Source organism: Eubalaena glacialis, chromosome 10, assembly GCF_028564815.1.
Source record: "Eubalaena glacialis isolate mEubGla1 chromosome 10, mEubGla1.1.hap2.+ XY, whole genome shotgun sequence".
NCBI lineage: Eukaryota > Metazoa > Chordata > Mammalia > Artiodactyla > Balaenidae > Eubalaena > Eubalaena glacialis.
Window position 1 is genome coordinate 50,628,399 of NC_083725.1, and position 17,464 is coordinate 50,645,862.

The following is a 17,464-nucleotide window of genomic DNA, read 5'->3' on the forward strand; positions in this document are numbered from 1 at the left end:
GGAATTATTGACCTATAGCTAAGAAAAAGAGAAAGCTAGGTGAGATATACAGATTTCAAAGTTGTTGTATCCAAGTAGAATTAAAACCACAGGAGTAGAGGGAAAAGCCAGAGAGATTGGACAGAATAAGAGGATGAGGAAAGAATTCTGGAAAGATTAAAATTTAAGAGCCTGCCAGAAAGAGAAAGGAGCCAGTAAAAATGAGGAAGAAAGAACATCATGGAGGAAGGAAAGGCACCAAGGAAGAAGAGGCAAAGAACCAAGGAGAGAGGAGAACCAAGAGGAGAAATAATATCAGGCAGCAGTGGCCAACCAGTATGCAATGTGTAGAGAGACTGTAAGCAGATAGGGTAGGAGTCCCTGGAGAAAGAGAACCAGGAATGGTTTTCTTGACATAAGAGAACTCATTTTGGCCTAAGCCATTTTGTGATCTAAGCCTGGCCACAATGCTTGCCCTTGAACAGGTCTCAGCAATTAATGATCTTAAGGGAACAAAGGAATGCAGGAACAGAAAAAAGGCAGTGAAACAATAGTGCAGTGATAAAGCAGAGTCCTAGTTCCTCCTCAAGGGATATAGATAATAATAAATCTTGGAGATCTGCAGGAACTAAGGCCCCCACCCAGGTGGAGGATGGAATGATGATGTTGACCCTCCAGACTTCAGTCAACTAAAGCTTGGACTCTGTAGACCTTTGCCCCAATTCTATGCTGAATTCTCCTCTGCTCAAACCCCGTCATGAATATGCATGTACTCTTAGCTTAAAACTTCCCAGTTTTGCTGTTGGGCAGACACTGCTTTGGGAAAGATCCCCCAGTGTTCTCCTTACTTGCTGCAAGTGACAATAAATCCTTCCTTCTCTAGTGCTTTGGTTGTCTCTATTGGCCCGACACCCACCAAGAGGTGAACCTGGTTTTCGGGTAAAAACACGAAATAATACTAGTAAACACGCCAAGATCACTAGTGACAAGACCAGTTCATGTAGAAAGTACCTAAATATGTTTATGAAAGATCATATATGTAACATATGCATACATATCTGGCTTCCTTAGTATGTAATTTAAAAACTCACAAATTATTGACAAGAACCTAGAAAACTCTTTTTCAAACCAACCCTTCGGGTGACAAAATTAAGATTAACTATTTTTCCTTGTACTCTTCTGTGTTTTCTGGTTTTTATTTTAATTATTTAATCAATTATTTATTTTGGGGTAAAATATATTACCCTTATAATTGGAAGAAACAGAGCTATAAAAAAGTATTATGATAGGGACTTCCCTGGCAGTCTAGTGGTTAAGACTTCACCTTCCAATGCAGGGGGTGCAGGTTCAATCCCTGGTGGGGGACCTAAGAGCCCATGTGCCTCGGGGCCAAAAAACCAAAACATAAAACAAAAAAAAACGTATTATGATAAATGCTTTCAAGGTGTGAAGAGAAATTGCCATCTGGTACATAAAACTTCTAGAATTTACAGGTCTACTTAAAATCAAAGACTGAACTAGAAAGACCCAAAAAGAACATTTAACCCAAATCCCACTACCCCCCACCCCCATTTCAATGTATCTGAAGCCCAGATAAATTAATTGGCTTACCCAGGGTAATGAAACCTTAAGTGGCAGAGAAAGAACTAGAGTCCAGGATTTCTGCGTAAAACTGCTTTTTAACAAAGATGTCAATTACCTAATAAAAGAGTGAGTAAGTGTGACTGTTTCTCTCCAAATTCCTCATCACCGTAGGGTATAATGAGAGAACGTTGGACTTTGGAAGCAGACAGATCTGGATTTGAATCCTGATTATGATTCACACTGAGATTACTTAGCCTCTCTTGAGCTTCAGTTTTCTCATCTGTAAACTGGGGCTAGTACTTACCTTGCAGTGTTATTATAAAAATTTAACACATCAAATATAGATATCCATCATACTGTCTGACAAATTATATTCACTTAATATTGAAACTGAATGGTACAAATGAACCGGTTTGCAGGGCAGAAATAAGGACACAGATGTAGAGCACAAATGTATGGACACCAAGGGGGGAAAGTGGTGGGGGTGGTGGTGGTGGTGGTGGTGGTGTGATGAATTGGGAGATTGGGATTGACATATATACACTAATATGTATAAAATGGATAACTAATAAGAACCTGATGTATAAAAAAATAAATAAAATAAAACAAACAAACAAAAAAGAAACCGAGCAGGACCCTGTGGGGCTCCTGGGCACAAAAGTCTTTTCGTGTCCGAGCAGGACCCTGTGGGGCTCCTGGGCACAAAAGTCTTTTCGTGTCCCCTGTTTTTTTGTTGGTAGGAAATAGGCTTCATTCAGCTTCTGTGACCTTCCCTGAGTTCCAAAGGGCAGGTTCAAACAGTTGCTAATCAGGGAAGGGAGGGGATGAAGAGACAAGGGAGGAGCGGTCAAGAAACAATAGTGCAGCCTTGGGGCAGGGTCCTGGTTCCTCCTCACAGGATATACATAACTATATCTTTGAGCTCTTCTGCAGAACTAAAACCCCCACCACATGGACACATGGAAGATGTTAACTACTTGATGAAACATTCTTCATTCCAGAGAGAAGGTTACAGTTCAATAACCTAGAGAACCATAGATCACGGGACCACCTGAGATGATCCTTAGATAGAAGGAATGCAGGCCTTGCAAGCACCCTGATCCTTATGAGAAGCCCCGCCCCCTGACTGTAAGACTCCCCACAACCCCCCCCCCCACTGAGTTTGGGACACACAGTTTTGAGGGCGTTAGGCCTCTGTGGCCCCCTTTGCCTGGCAAAGCAATAAAAGTATTCTTTTCTACTTCACCCAAAACTCTCGCCTCTGAGATTCAATTCGGCACTGCTGCACAGAGGCTGAGTTTCAGCATCAGTATTAATTTCCCTTCTCACTTTAAACACTGGCTGGATAATCACTTGACAAATTTGTTGAAGGGATATTAGTATTTAATAGATGATTCAAATAAATACAAGGCTTTTAAGATCCCTTCTGGTCTTGAATGAATGAATGAATGAATGAATGAATGAATAAATAGATAAATAAATAAAAATTACAGTAAGTTTCCATAACAGTGATTTGAATGATTAAAAACAAAACTCTCATGTGACATTCAGGATTCTAGCCTATTGAATATCTATTATATAACCTGTGAAAGTTACAAAAGTACATAAAACACCGTATTTTTCTACAAGGGTATAAAATGAAATTTGACCAATATTAGAAAACACAGAAATTCAGCACAATTTAATCTAAAAGTTGGGGCAATATCCTTTGGAGATATTGCTTACCTTTTACGGGAAAGGTAAACGGCTCCTTGGTCAAATTAGGGCAATCAACTACAGAGACCTGGACATCAGCAAAGTTATCCGTTAGCCCCTTCTGCAGAACTAATAAAGACAAGGAAAAGGGTTAAACATTAGGTAGAAATTTGCCATCACATATCAAGTCTTCCCTCAACTGTTTTGTGTGTCAAACTTCCAACCTAAACTTGTGTAATTTATTATTTTTTATTTTTATTTTTTGGATGCGCCACATGGTATATGGCATCTTCGTTCCCTGACCAGGGATGGAACCCGTGCCCCCTGCAGTGGAAGCATGGAGTCTTAATTGCTGGACTGCCAGGGAAGTCCCTAAACTTGTGTAACTTAAAAGGAGGGGGATAAAGGACTTCCTTGGTGGTCCAGCAGTTAAGACTCAGCACTTCCACTGCAGGGGGTGCTCCCCACATGCTGTGCAGCATAGCCAAACAAACAAACAAACAAAAAGAGGGGGAAATGGTCTTATTAATGAATATAATCAGACACTGGACACAATCACAAGATATGTATATTAAGATACATAAATACTTCCATAAATAACACTGTAAACTGTAGTGATTAGAAACCACTGAAGATAAACACTGCACTCAGGTGAGGACTATGTTTCTTTTAGGGAGAGGATTCTAAGTATTGAAATGTAAATATTTAAACTGCTAGAAAGTAAGCAATTACATGCAACACCTTCATTAATGCTTACAGACAAAATGTTGAGCAAAAGAAGTAAGACATGAAAGTATGTGTTATATGACTCATATGTATTTCAAAGACGGGCAGCTAATCTAAGTTTCTAACAGGTCAGAACAGTGGTCACCTCTTGGGGTAGAAATATTGACTGAGAAAGTGCAAGGAGTCTTCTGGGATGCTGGAAATATTTAATAATCTGGGTGTGTTATGGGTGTGAACATGTTAAAATTCATCAAGCTATACACTTAAGATCAGTGTACTTGGGCTTCCCTGGTGGCACAGTGATTAAGAATCCACCTGACAAATGCAGGGGACACGGGTTCGAGCCCTGGTCTGGGAAGATCCCACATGTCTCAGAGCAGCTGAGCCCATGTGCCACAACTACTGAAGCCCGCGCGCCTCAAGCCCATGCTCTGCAACAAGAGAAGCCCGTGAGAAGCAATGAGAAGCCCGGGCACTGCAACGAAGAGCAGCTCCCGCTCACCTCAACTAGAGAAAGCCCTCATGCAGCAATGAAGATCCAACGCAGCCAAAAAAAATTTTAAAAAGTAAATAAAATAAATTTAAAAAAGATTAGTGTACTTTACTGTAGATATGTCATAACTCAATCAAAAAGGTAAAAAAGCAAACATGTCTCAAAGTTATAAATCTAGGAGCAATGTACTTTTTTTTTTTTTTAATAAATTTATTTATTTTTAGCTGTGTTGGGTCTTCGTTTCTGTGCGAGGGCTTTCTCTAGTTGCGGTGAGCGGGGGCCACTCTTCATTGCGGTGCGTGGGCCTCTCACTATCGCGGCCTCTCTTGTTGCGGAGCACAGGCTCCAGACGCGCAGGCTCAGTAGCTGTGGCTCACGGGCCCAGTTGCTCCGCGGCATGTGGGATCTTCCTAGACCAGGGCTCGAACCCATGTCCCCTGCATTGGCAGGCAGATTCTCAACCACTGCGCCACCAGGGAAGCCCAGGAGCAATGTACTTTTAAGGATGAAAAGTTCTTATACAAAACTTCTCTAAGGGGACTTCCCTGGGCGGTCCAGTGGTTAGGACTCCGCACTCCCACTGCAGGGGGCACAGGTTCGATCCCTGGTCGGGGAACTAAGATCCCACGTGCCACTCGGTGCAGCCAAAAAAACCTTCTCTGACAATAGTGTCAGCCATTAGTTTAAGTCTTGTAGAATCAGACTTTCTAAAATCATGAAGTCATCCTAAATTTAGCCCTAAATATCCTAAATAGATATTCCATACCAGATCTTTTAGGTACATGAGAACAGAAACCAAATTGACTGGAAAATCCCCCTACCTAGACTAATGACTGCATATTTATGAATATATAAAGATTCAATGTATGGAAATATAGTAGAATCTATTTTTTACCAATCACAAAGGGACCAAGTTCTGGCTATAAGATTTTCTGTAAAAACTGAAAACAAATTTTAAGCCAAAAAACTTAGATTTCATCTCTGTTTTGTATAGAATATATCTTGTACAGATAGAAAGAAAACAGAAACGTAAAGACACAAGAGAAGATAGGTTGTAGGAAGGCACTTGTCTGATTCCTAGCTGTCCTGTTATATCAGGAAAGACAGACTGACAGAAAAGAAATACAGACAAAGAATACTAGTAATCCAGTTTGTTTACTAACTCCCCTTCAATTTAGGGAAAAATAGGAAGGTTTTAAGAGGAGAGCCACAACCAAGCAAAACGTGAATATACCTCCTTTTTTTTTTTTTTAAATGAGAAAGAAAGAGTGGCTTTATTTCTTTGCCAGGCAAAGAGGGAACACAGGCTAGCACCTCAAGAACTGTGCCCCCTTAACTGGGGAATAGGGTGACTATACTTCTTGACTTCAACCTTATCAGGAGGACAGAAGAGCTACCGGGACAGATACACTTTGAGATAAGGGTAGGTTTTACACTTACCCTCAGAATAGAATCCAAAGGCTGTCAGACAAATGCTAGCATTCTGACAGGCTATACAGTTTTGGATTAGTACTATTCCTGGCTTCGTTTCATATTCCTATTTTTATTTTCTTTTTCTTATCTATATCCCCTCCTTCGAATTAATCTTGGGAAGCTGCCTTAAGTTCTTGTTCAAATAAGATGAAATACCTAAAAACATATGCAGACAGAGAAATCTAAGCAAGTTCACTGGCAGTCTGTCATATCAGGAGAGGGAGGAAAAAGTAGTAGATTGGGAACATGATTAATACACCACAGTAGATTATATATTTCAAGAATATTACAACTGGTAAAAAGTTAATAAAGCAGGGGTGGAGTCAAGATGGCATACTAGGAGGACATGGAATTCGCGTCTCCTCACAACTAGGGCACCTATCAGGCACCAGTGGGGGACCACAGACAACTAAGGGGATGGGAGGAACCCCCAGTAACCGGGTAGGGCATGGGGCTTGGGGGGAGTGAAGGGGGAGGAGAAGTGGAGGTGGGATGGGACTGGAGCCCCTGAGGGGCAGCTGGGGGAGGGGAAGGGATCCCACACATGAAGGGGGAAATTGGGGAACCACTGGGAGGGCAGAGGATCAAAAGGGAGCATGGCCAGGTTTCCCCTGCCCACATGGACCCCCAGGAACCTGTTGAGATCCCAGGCCTGATCCTCTGCCCACCTAGGCCCCCTCCAGCCGTGCGGGTCCTGAGTGAGTGGGAGGGAGGGAAGGGGGAGCAAAAGTAAAGGCTGGACCTATGGGACCGGCACCCTTGAGGGGTGGACAGGAGAGGGAAGCAGTTCCTACACCCAGCAGGACCCACCCATGGTTAGGGGTCCAGCAGTGACGGGGGAGACCCTGGGGGAGCCAGTGGGGGAGAGGAACAAAGGAACGGAAGGGAATGGGGCCAGTGCTTTCCCTGTCCTCTTAGGCACTGGGGAGCCTGTTGGGCTACAGGACCTAATCCTCTGCCCTTGGAGCCTCCCTCCTGCCATGCAGAGCCCAAGCCTCGCCCCTACACCCCCACCGAGGGCCCTACCTCTACACTTGGAGACCTCCTCCAATGAGCTGGGCCTAAACCCTACCCACACACCCTCACTCAGGGCCCTATCTCCAAACTCCGGAACTCCACACTCCAGAGGCCCTCCTTTCGATGTGCTGCCTCTCCCCTTCTGTGCAGGTCCTAAGCAGAGGCCCCGCCCCACGCTTGAACATCACCCTGCCTAGGCCCCGCCCCATGCTCAAATGTCACACCCCCACCCGCCTAGGTCCTGCCCCACCCAAAACCCCACCTCTGCCTAAGTTCCACCCCCTGCCTAAACTCTGCCCCTAGAGCCAAGACTTTTTTTTTTTCTTTTCTTTTTTCCTCTTTTAGATTGGGGTTCTGTTTTACCTTGTTGATTCATTGTTGTTGATTATTTTATATTTTTATTTTTTCCTGATCTTTATTTTTCTAATTTTATTTTATTCTTTATACTTTGTTAGTGATCTCTCCTTTTGGCTTGTTCCCCCGCACCTTTATTTTTTTTTCTGTTGTTTTATTTTACCTTGTTGCAGTTGTTTCAATTATAATTTTATTTTTTTAATATATTTTTCATCTTTCTAATTTTATTATTTTTTTTATTCTTTGATATTGTACTGCTCCTTTTTCTCTTTCTTCCCTTTTTTTTTTCTTTTACAGTGCCACAAAGCTTGTGGGATCTTGGTTCCCAGGCCTGAGGTCGGGCCCGAACTCCTGTGGTGGGAGCTCTGAGTCCAAACCGCTGGACTAACAGAGAACCTCAGACCCCATGGAATATCAATCGGAGTGACACCTCCCAGAAATCCTCATATCAGCATCAAGACCCAGCTCTATCCAACTGCCTGCAAACTCCAGTGCTGGACGTCTCAGGCCAAACAACCAGTAAGACAGGAATACAGCACCACCCTCAAAAAAAAAAAAAAATGAAATGACAAAAAAATTTGTTACAGACGAAGGAGCAAGGTAAAAACCAACAAGACCAAATAAATGAAGACAAAATAGGCAACCTACCTGAAAAAGAATTCAGAGTAATGATAGTAAAGATGACCCAAAATCTTGGAAACAGAATGGAGAAAATACAAGCAACATTTCACAAGGATCTAGAAGAACTAAAGAGCAAACAAACAGTGATGAACAACACAATAACTGAAATTTAAAATACTCTAGAAGGACTCAATAGCAGAATAACTGAGGCAGAAGAACGGATAAGTGAGCTGGAAGATAAAATGGTAGAAATAATAACCAGGGAGCAGAACAAAGAAAAAAGAATGAAAAGAATTGAGGACAGTCTCAGAGACCTCTGGACAACATTAAATGCACCAACATTCTAATTATAGGGGTTCCAGAAGAAGAAGAGAAAAAGAAAGGGTATGAGAAAATTTTTGAAGAGATTATCATCGAAAACTTCCTAACATGGGAAAGGAAATAGTCAGTCAAGTCTAGGAAGAACAGAGGGTACCATACAGGATAAACCCAAAGAGAAACACTCCAAGACACATATTAATCAAACTATCAAAAATCAAATACAAAGAAAAAATATTGAAAGCAGCAAGGGAAAAGCAACAGATAACATACACGGGAATCCCCATAAGGTTAACAGCTGATTTTTCAGCAGAAACTGCAAGCCAGCAGGGAGTGGCAGGACATATTTAAAGTGATGAAAGGGAAAAACTACAACCAAGATTACTCTACCCAGCAAGGATCTCATTCAGATTCGACAGAGAAATTAAAACCTTTACAGATGAGCAAAAGTTAAGAGAACTTCTCTATGCAGGAGAAGGAGAAGACCTACAAAAACAAACCCAAAACAATTAAGAAAATGGTCATAGGAACATACATATCGATAATTACCTTAAATGTAAATGGATTAAATGCTCCAACCAAAAGACATAGACTGGCTGAATGGATACAAAAACAAGACCTGTACATATGCTGTCTACAAGAGACCCACTTCAGACCTAGGGACACATACAGACTGAAAGTGAGGGGATGGAAAAAGATATTCCATGCAAATGGAAATCAAAAGAAAGCTGGAGTAGCAATTCTCATATCAGACAAAATAGACTTTAAAATAAAGACTATTACAAGAGACAAAGAAGGACACTACATAACGATCAAGGGATAAATCCAAGAAGAAGATATAACAATTGTAAATATTTACGCACCCAACATAGGAGCACCTCAATACATATGGCAAATGCTAACAGCTATAAAAGGGGAAATCGACAGTAACACAATCATAGAAGGAGACTTTAACACCCCACTTTCACCAATGGACAGATCATCCAAAATGAAAATAAATAAGGAAACACAAGCTTTAAATGACACATTAAAAAAGACGGACTTAATTGATATTTATAGGACATTCCATCCAAAAACAATAGAATACACTTTCAAGTGCTCATGGAACATTCTCCAGGATACACCATATCTTGGGTCACAAATCAAGCCTTGGTAAATTTAAGAAAATTGAAATCATATCAAGTATCTTTTCCGACCACAATGCTATGAGACTAGATATCAATTACAGGAAAAAAACTGTAAAAAATACAAACACATGGAGGCTAAACAATATGCTACTAAATAACCAAGAGATCACTGAATAAGTCAAAGAGGAAATCAGAAAATACCTAGAAACAAATGACAAAGCACAATGATGCAAAACCTATGGGATGCAGCAAAAGCAGTTCTGAGAGGGAAGTTTATAGCAATACAATCCTACCTCAGGAAACAAGAAAAATCTCAAATAAACAACCTAACCTTACCTAAAGCGATAGAGAAAGAAGAATAAAAAACACCCAAAGTTAGCAGAAGGAAAGAAATCATAAAGATCAGATCAGAAATAAATGAAAAAGAAATGAAGGAAACGATAGCAAAGATCAATAAAACTAAAAGCTGGTTCTTTGACAAGATAAACAAAATTGACTCATCAAGAAGAAAAAGGGCGAAGACTCAAATCAACAGAATTAGAAATGAAAAAGGAGAAGTAACAACTGACACTGCAGAAATACAAAGGATCATAAGAGATTACTACAAGCAACCATATGCCAATAAAATGGACAACCTGGAAGAAATGGACAAATTCTTAGAAAAGCACAACCTTCCGAGACTGAACCAGGAAGAAATAGAAAATATAAACAGACCAATCACAAGCGTTGAAATTGAAACTGTGATTAAAAATCTTCCAACAAACAAAAGCCCAGGACCAGATGGCTTCACAGGCGAATTCTATCAAACATTTAGAGAAGAGCTAACACCTATCCTTCTCAAACTCTTCCAAAATATTGCAGAGGGAGGAACACTCCTCAACTCATTCTATGAGGCCACCATCACCCTGATACCAAAACCAGACAAAGATGTCACAAAGAACGAAAACTACAGGCCAATATCACTGATGAACATAGATGCAAGAATCCTCAACAAAATACTAGCAAACAGAATCCAACAGCACATTAAAAGGATCATACACCATGATGAAGTGGGGTTTACCCCAGGAATGCAAGGATTCTTCAATATACACAAATCAATCAATGTGATACACCATATTAACAAGTTGAAGGATAAAAACCATATGATTATCTCAATAGATGCAGAAAAAGATTTTGACAAAATTCAACACCCATTTATGCTAAAAACTCTCCAGAAAGTAGATACAGAGGGAACCTACCTCAACATAATAAAGGCCATATATGACAAACCCACAGCCAACATCGTTCTCAATGGTGAAACCATGGTTTCAGGAAACTGAAACCATTTCCTCTAAGATCAGGAACAAGACAAGTTTGCCCACTCTCACCAATATTATTCAACATAGTCTTGGAAGTTTTAGCCACCGCAATCAGAGAAGAAAAGAAAAAAAAAGGAATCCAAATCAGAAAAGAAGAAGTAAAACTGTCACTGTTTGCAGATGACATGATACTATACATAGAGAATCCTAAAGATGCTACCAGAAAACTACTAGAGCTAATCAATGAACTTGGTAAAGTAGCAGGATACAAAATTAATGCACAGAAATCTCTTTCATTCCTACACACTAATGATGAAAAATCTGAAATAGAAATTAAAGAAACACTCCCATTTTCCACTGCAACAAAAAGAATAAAATACCTAGGAACAAACCTACCTAAGGAGACAAAAGACCTGTATGCAGAAAACTATAAGACACTGATGAAAGAAATTAAAGATGACACAAACAGATGGAGAGATATACCATGTTCTTGGATTGGAAGAATCAACATTGTGAAAATGACTCTACTACCCAAAGCAATCTACAGATTCAATGCAATCCCTATGAAACTACCACTGACATTTTTCACAGAACTAGAACAAAAAATTTCACAATTTGTATGGAAACACAAAAGACCCCGAATAGCCAAAGCAATCTTGAGAAAGAAAAACGGAGCTGGAGGAATCAGACTCCCTGACTTCAGACTATACTACAAAGCTACAGTAATCAAGACAGTATGGTACAGGCACAAAAATAGAAATATAGATCAATGGAACCAGATAGAAAGCCCGGATAGATAAACCCATGCATATATGGTCACCTTATCTTTGATAAAGGAGGCAAGAGTATACAATGGAGAAAAGACAGTCTCTTCAATAAGTGGTGCTGGGAAAACTGGACAGCTACATGTAAAAGAATGAAATGAGAACACTCCCTAACACCATACACAAACATAAACTCAAAATGGATTAAAGACCTAAATGTAAGGCCAGACAGCATAAAACTCTTCAAGGAAAACATAGGCAGAACACTCTATGACATAAATTACAGCAAGATCCCTTTTGACCCACCTCCTAAAGAAATGGAAATAAAAACAAAAATAAACAAATGGGACCTAATGAAAGTTAAAAGCTTTTGCACAGCAAATGAAACAATAAAAAAAGATGAAAAGACAACCCTCAGAATCGGAGAAAGTATTTGCAAACGAAGCAAGTGACAAAAGATTAATCTCCAAAATATACAAGCAGCTCATGCAGCTCAATATCAAAAAAACAAAAAACCCAATCCAAAAATGGGCAGAAGACCTAAACAGACATTTCTCCAAAGAAGATATACAGATTGCCAACAAACACATGAAAGGATGCTCAACATCACTAATCATTAGAGAACAAAAATACAAATCAAAACTACAATGAGGTATCACCTCACACTGGTCAGAATGGCCATCATCAAAAAATCTACAAACAACAAATGCTGGAGAGGTTGTGGAGAAAAGGGAACCCTCTTGCACTATTGGTGGGAATGTAAATTGGTACAGCCACTATGGAGGACAGTATGGAGGTTCCTTAAAAAACTAAAAATAGAACTACCATATAACCCAGCAATCCCACTACTGGGCATATACCCTGAGAAAACCATAATTCAAAAAGAATCCTGTACCACAATGTTCACTGCAGCACTATTTACAATAGCCAGGACATGGAAGCAACCTAAGTGTCCATCAACAGATGAATGGATAAAGAAGATGTGGCACATATATACAATGGACTATTACTCAGCCATAAAAAGAAACAAAATTGAGTATTTGTAGTGAGGTGGATGGTCCTAGAGACTGTCATACAGAGTGAAGTAAGTCAGAAAGAGAAAAACAAATACCATATGCTAACACATATATATGGAATCTAAAAAAAAAAAATGGTTCTGAAGAACCTAGGGGCAGGACAGGAATAAAGACGCAGATGTAGAGAATGGACTTGAGGACACGGGGAGGGGGAAGGGTAAGCTGGGACGAAGTAAAACAGCAGCATTGACATATATACACTACCAGATGTAAAATAGATAGCTAGTGGGAAGCAGCTGCATGGCACAGGGAGATTAGCTCAGTGCTTTTCAACCACCTAGAAGGGTGGGATAAGGAGGGTGGGAGGGAGACGCAAGAGGGAGGGGATATGGGGATATACGTTTGCATATAGCTGATTCAGTTGGTATACAGCAGAAAGTAACACAACACTGTAAAGCAATTATACTCCAATAAAGATGTTAAAAAAAAAAGTTAATAAAGCAATATTGTACAACTCTTTGGGCACCACACATATTTAAATCGTGGGTTACCATATTCATTTTCATTCTGTAAAGTTCGTATCTCATCAAGAATCTTTGAATTGTGAATTTAGATTTTTTTTGAGAGGCAGAGTTTTGGACTCTCTCAATAAAAACAGTACAGATACTGAAAAGGAAAATTAGTTCTGTATCGAAAGTACTATTGCGTAAACTTTATCTTAGAATGTTTTTATTTTTAAATTTTTTTCCTTAGGATAATTTAAAAAACTCAGTATTGCATTTACCTTCAACAACCTCCTCTAGACTTGGCACATGAAAAGAATACTCAGCACAAGACATCTTCCTTCTGAAACAGGAAGGGGGCAGGACACAACCTTTAAAAGAATGACATAGCCGTTGGGGGACACAAAAACTGGTTAGAATCAAGTAGGTCCAAGATGGCAGACTTCCAGTAGAACTTGAGCCTCATTATATGCTCACTGTAATGCATTAGCATCTAAATGACACACCCACAGTTGCCATGACCATAAAAGGCCAAAAGTGGGCAGTGTCCCAATTCCTGGAATTCTCCGCCCCTTCCCCCAAATAGCTGGAATAATCCTCCCACTTGTTAGCCTATGAAATTACCCAGTCCATAAAAACTAACTACCTCATATTTCGGGGCCTCTCACCTTCTGAGATGTTCCATACTCTGTGGAGTGTGTTTCTCCCAAGGCCATTTCACCTTTTGAGATGGACCGCATTCTGTCTATGGAGTGTGTCTCTCTAAAAAAATCCGCTTCTTACCTATCACTTTGTCTCTCACTGCATTCTTTCTGTGATGAGACATAAAAAACCTGAGCTTCGTTAAGTCCTGAGTGTGTGATCTCAATTAAAGGACAGTGTGTTCAAGTCCCAATCTGAGTTTTGGCTGGGGTCAAGTCCCAGCCCATGGGCTCAAGTCCCAATCTGAGTTTTGAGGTTTCACGAGGATGTACAAAATAAAGCAATTGTAGGCTAATTATCGCAGTGCACCAAGCATGAACAGCTGCTGCTCTGGAAATGAAAGAGTTCAGTTATATAAAGAGGGCAAAAGGGCATTTAGGTGTCCTCACAGAAAGGCAACCATAAGTTCTTGTATTTAATATTCCAAGTGAGAAATGTCCAAGTAACCTCTTTTAATACCAATACCTTAAATAGCTGACATTTAAAATAGACAAGAGGAATACCAAACCAAGAGGGCACATGATTCATTTTCTTCAGTCATGTATCTGGATTGAACATGCAGCTTTCTAATGGTTGATTTAAGGAATATAGATCCTGAAGCAAAGGTAGTTATTAAGGTTTATGAATAAATGTTTAAATGGTTGTAGATAACAGTACAGGATGCTCAGGTACTTCTATAATAGATCATTTACTTGTGTTTTCTATTCTATATTTGACATTTAGGCTAAAAGTTAAACAAGTTTCTTAGACTATCACTTTTACAAGAGAAAATTTAAATTACTGAGAGAAATGGAAACTTCTACAAATTATTAGCTTTTGAAATTCAAATTATTTCATTTACAAATAAACATATTTTCTTCGTAAACAGTTTCAATGTTCAATTATTCTGATAACCTAACCAATTATAATTTGATTTTTAAAAAATATATGCTAAATATATTTTACAATAAGTAGACATATATGCACAGAGATTAGTATCTTACCTCAAGTGTACAGGTGATGAGGTGTGCAAGCAGAGAGAGTTAAATAAAATGCAGGCAAAAAAACCCAAACAAACGAAAGTGATATGAGGTGGGCGGGGAATCCCACTGGAGGCCAATCACAACAAGGAATAAAGACAAAACTCTTAAGGCTGTTTCTAAGAACACTGTTGGAGTTCTCATTAAAATTGTTAATGAAATACCTCATTAATGTGAATAATCTCTGATATACCGTTACTTAGTAAGTGAAAGATGGTCCTTCAACATCACTTGAAATACTCGTCCAAAAAAAATTTTTTTTTACTTTTCCCAAGATTCACAGTTTTCTTAGAAACTGGATTTCTAATTTTGATGATAATATCAAATAACACACCCTTCACAAACATACATTTAAGACCTGACATTTCTTTAGTACTTTATCAGATAATACTTTATTACCCTTTATTTACTTAATATGCATAATTTGGTCTCCCAAAGAAAATGTAAAGTGTTGATAATGGGCCCCAAACCCTATATAATCATATTTAGATGATCTCAAATATATTTTCTTTTTTTTTGGCCGTGCATTGCGGCTTGCAGAATATTAGTTCCCTGACCAGGAATCAAACCCTGGCCCTCGGCAGTGAAAGCGAAGCACGGAGTCCTAACCATTGGACGGCCAGGGAATTCCTGAAAATATATTTTCGAATTGAATAAGCTATAATTGTTTAGGAATGAGCCATTTTAACTTTATTGAAATAATTTCAGATGGACAGAAAATACATACAAATAATCTCATATATGCTTCACCTAGATTTTCCAAATGTTGACATCTTATATTTTCTTTCTTTCTTTTTCTTTTTCTTTTTTTTTTTTGGCTGCTCTGTGAGGCATGCAGAATCCTAGTTCCCAGACCAGGGGTGGAACCCGTGCCCCCCCACAGTGGAAGCATGGAGTCTTAACCACCGGACCACCAGGGAAGGCCCATCGTCTTATATTTTCTTTATTAGAAACCAGCAAGCACTAATTAAGAACATGTAAAAATCTGCTCAGTGAATACCATGTTTATTTAAAACGAAGATAATAAAAGCACTCTAGATATTTCTACTTACAGTAGGAATAATAAAGACTCAAGTTTAAATTAAATACAATCCTAATGATCTCAGGTGGCCTCGGCCTGCAGCGGCTTGAAGCAAGATCTCGTTCTCCAGCGAAGTCAGGCCATGGCAGTGAGAGCACTGAATCCTAGCCACTAGACCAGGAGGGCCAGTGGCTAGTGACAAGGCCCCTGGGTTGTCTTATTTGTAAAAATTAATTTCAACAAAGAGATGGAAAGTAATGAAACAAGTAAAGTGTTTATTAGGAGGGGAAAAAGTACGTGTGAATAGACACACATGGGTGGACTAAGAGAGAGAGTTGCGTCTTCGTGGTAGTTTAAATCACTTATATGGGGCATTTCTTGCGGGTTTCCTCTGGCCAATGTCTTGCTTTGCCTGGCTCTGAGCCCGTATTTGGTATAACTCAGGGTTCTCCCCTGTATGTGCGCACATCTCTTAATGCAGAGACCTACGGGAAGGTTGACATCACCTACTATGGGGTGGTGCCCCCTCCCTTCCCCACACCCCCAGCCTTTCTGCACCTGTATAGTTGGGAAGATCTCCTTGACCTTGAGAATGAGAAATATGTGGTCTCTTCATCTTTTTTCTGGGCGGGACTCAGCTCCTCCCAGCTCCTGGCATTATCTTATCTTGGAGTAGCTGCCCACACAGGACAGATTTCAGCTGCTCAGCCTGGGGTCCATCTATATCTCCTGCATCACTAATTTTACACCCTTTACTATCTTTCAAAGGTCAGGTTTTTGTTTTCTTTCCCCACCAAAACAGAAACAAATTCCAACCCTAGGAGGCTACAGCCTGAATAACAGGTTTAGAAATGCAAGCCAAAAGCCCAGAAGGCAGCGTGGTAGTGTGTATAAGTGTGTTCTGTGTGGGTGAGAGATAGGGAAGAGGAGGTTGGAGTTGGAGTGATGAGAGAAAAGGGTTAGAAAAGTTCTCATACAAATCCAGAGTGGCTCTAGGAGGACAGCTTTGGGCCACATGGGGGCAAACAACATTTACTCTCCAGATTCCATTGCTGGGAGTCAGTGGCCCAGAAGTAGGGTCTGGAGAAGGGAAGAATGGAAGATAGGAGGCAGAAGGATAAATGGAGCTGCAGAGGCAATGCCTAAAGGGGTAGACCAACTATGGCAAACTGCATTCTGTAAACCAGACAGTATGTTAGAAGCTTTACAGACATTCCTTCAAAACCTCACACATCGGCATATTATCCTTCTCATTTTACAAGAGGAAATAGGCCAGAGAGAATATATTATTTACTCCAGATCACTCAGCTATTAAGTGGCAGAAACAGAATTCAAAACCAAATCTAGCCCACTGTAAACCCAGAACTCATCACATTATACCTTGCCATTAACTGGTGAGGGAATGATACAGTTCAGCTCACAATAAGGGAAAGTTTGTATAGAGCAACCTTATAGCACTCAGTATACCTGTGGTCATCTGTTTGCTTTGTTTCTGTCCCTTAGACTGTGATCTCTTTGAAGATAGGACTGTATTTCTCATATTTGTCTTCCAAGTACCTAGCATACAATGGATACCAGTTCAGCCTTAGTTTTTTTTTTATTGAACATTTACGATATTCCAGACTCATAAGGCTCTGGGACACGGCTGGCTTCATGGATGTGCAACTAGTGAAGTTACACAGGACCATGTGCTCAGAATAGCACTTGGTTTATGCTCCATTGCCACCATCTTTAAATTCTTAACTTTAGGGACT

General features: G+C 39.9%; 1 protein-coding gene across 6 annotated transcripts in view; it reads right to left on the minus strand.

Moving 5' to 3' along the window:
* Positions 1–17,464, minus strand: part of C10H11orf54 (chromosome 10 C11orf54 homolog) — a 29,234-nt gene that overhangs the window by 9,967 nt on the left and 1,803 nt on the right. For 2 of the 6 annotated variants that reach the window (XM_061202712.1, XM_061202708.1), the window contains exons 2-4: positions 13,637–13,780; positions 13,250–13,311; positions 3,289–3,387 (exon numbers count right to left, since the gene is read on the minus strand). In XM_061202712.1, coding sequence (XP_061058695.1) covers positions 3,289–3,387; positions 13,250–13,311; positions 13,637–13,653 — 178 coding nt within the window. In that variant the 5' untranslated portion in view covers positions 13,654–13,780. Of the gene's footprint in view, positions 1–3,288; positions 3,388–13,249; positions 13,357–13,636; positions 13,781–17,464 lie in introns of those variants that run through there. The other 4 variants (XM_061202709.1, XR_009702298.1, XM_061202710.1 and 1 more) reach the window with 4 other exon arrangements.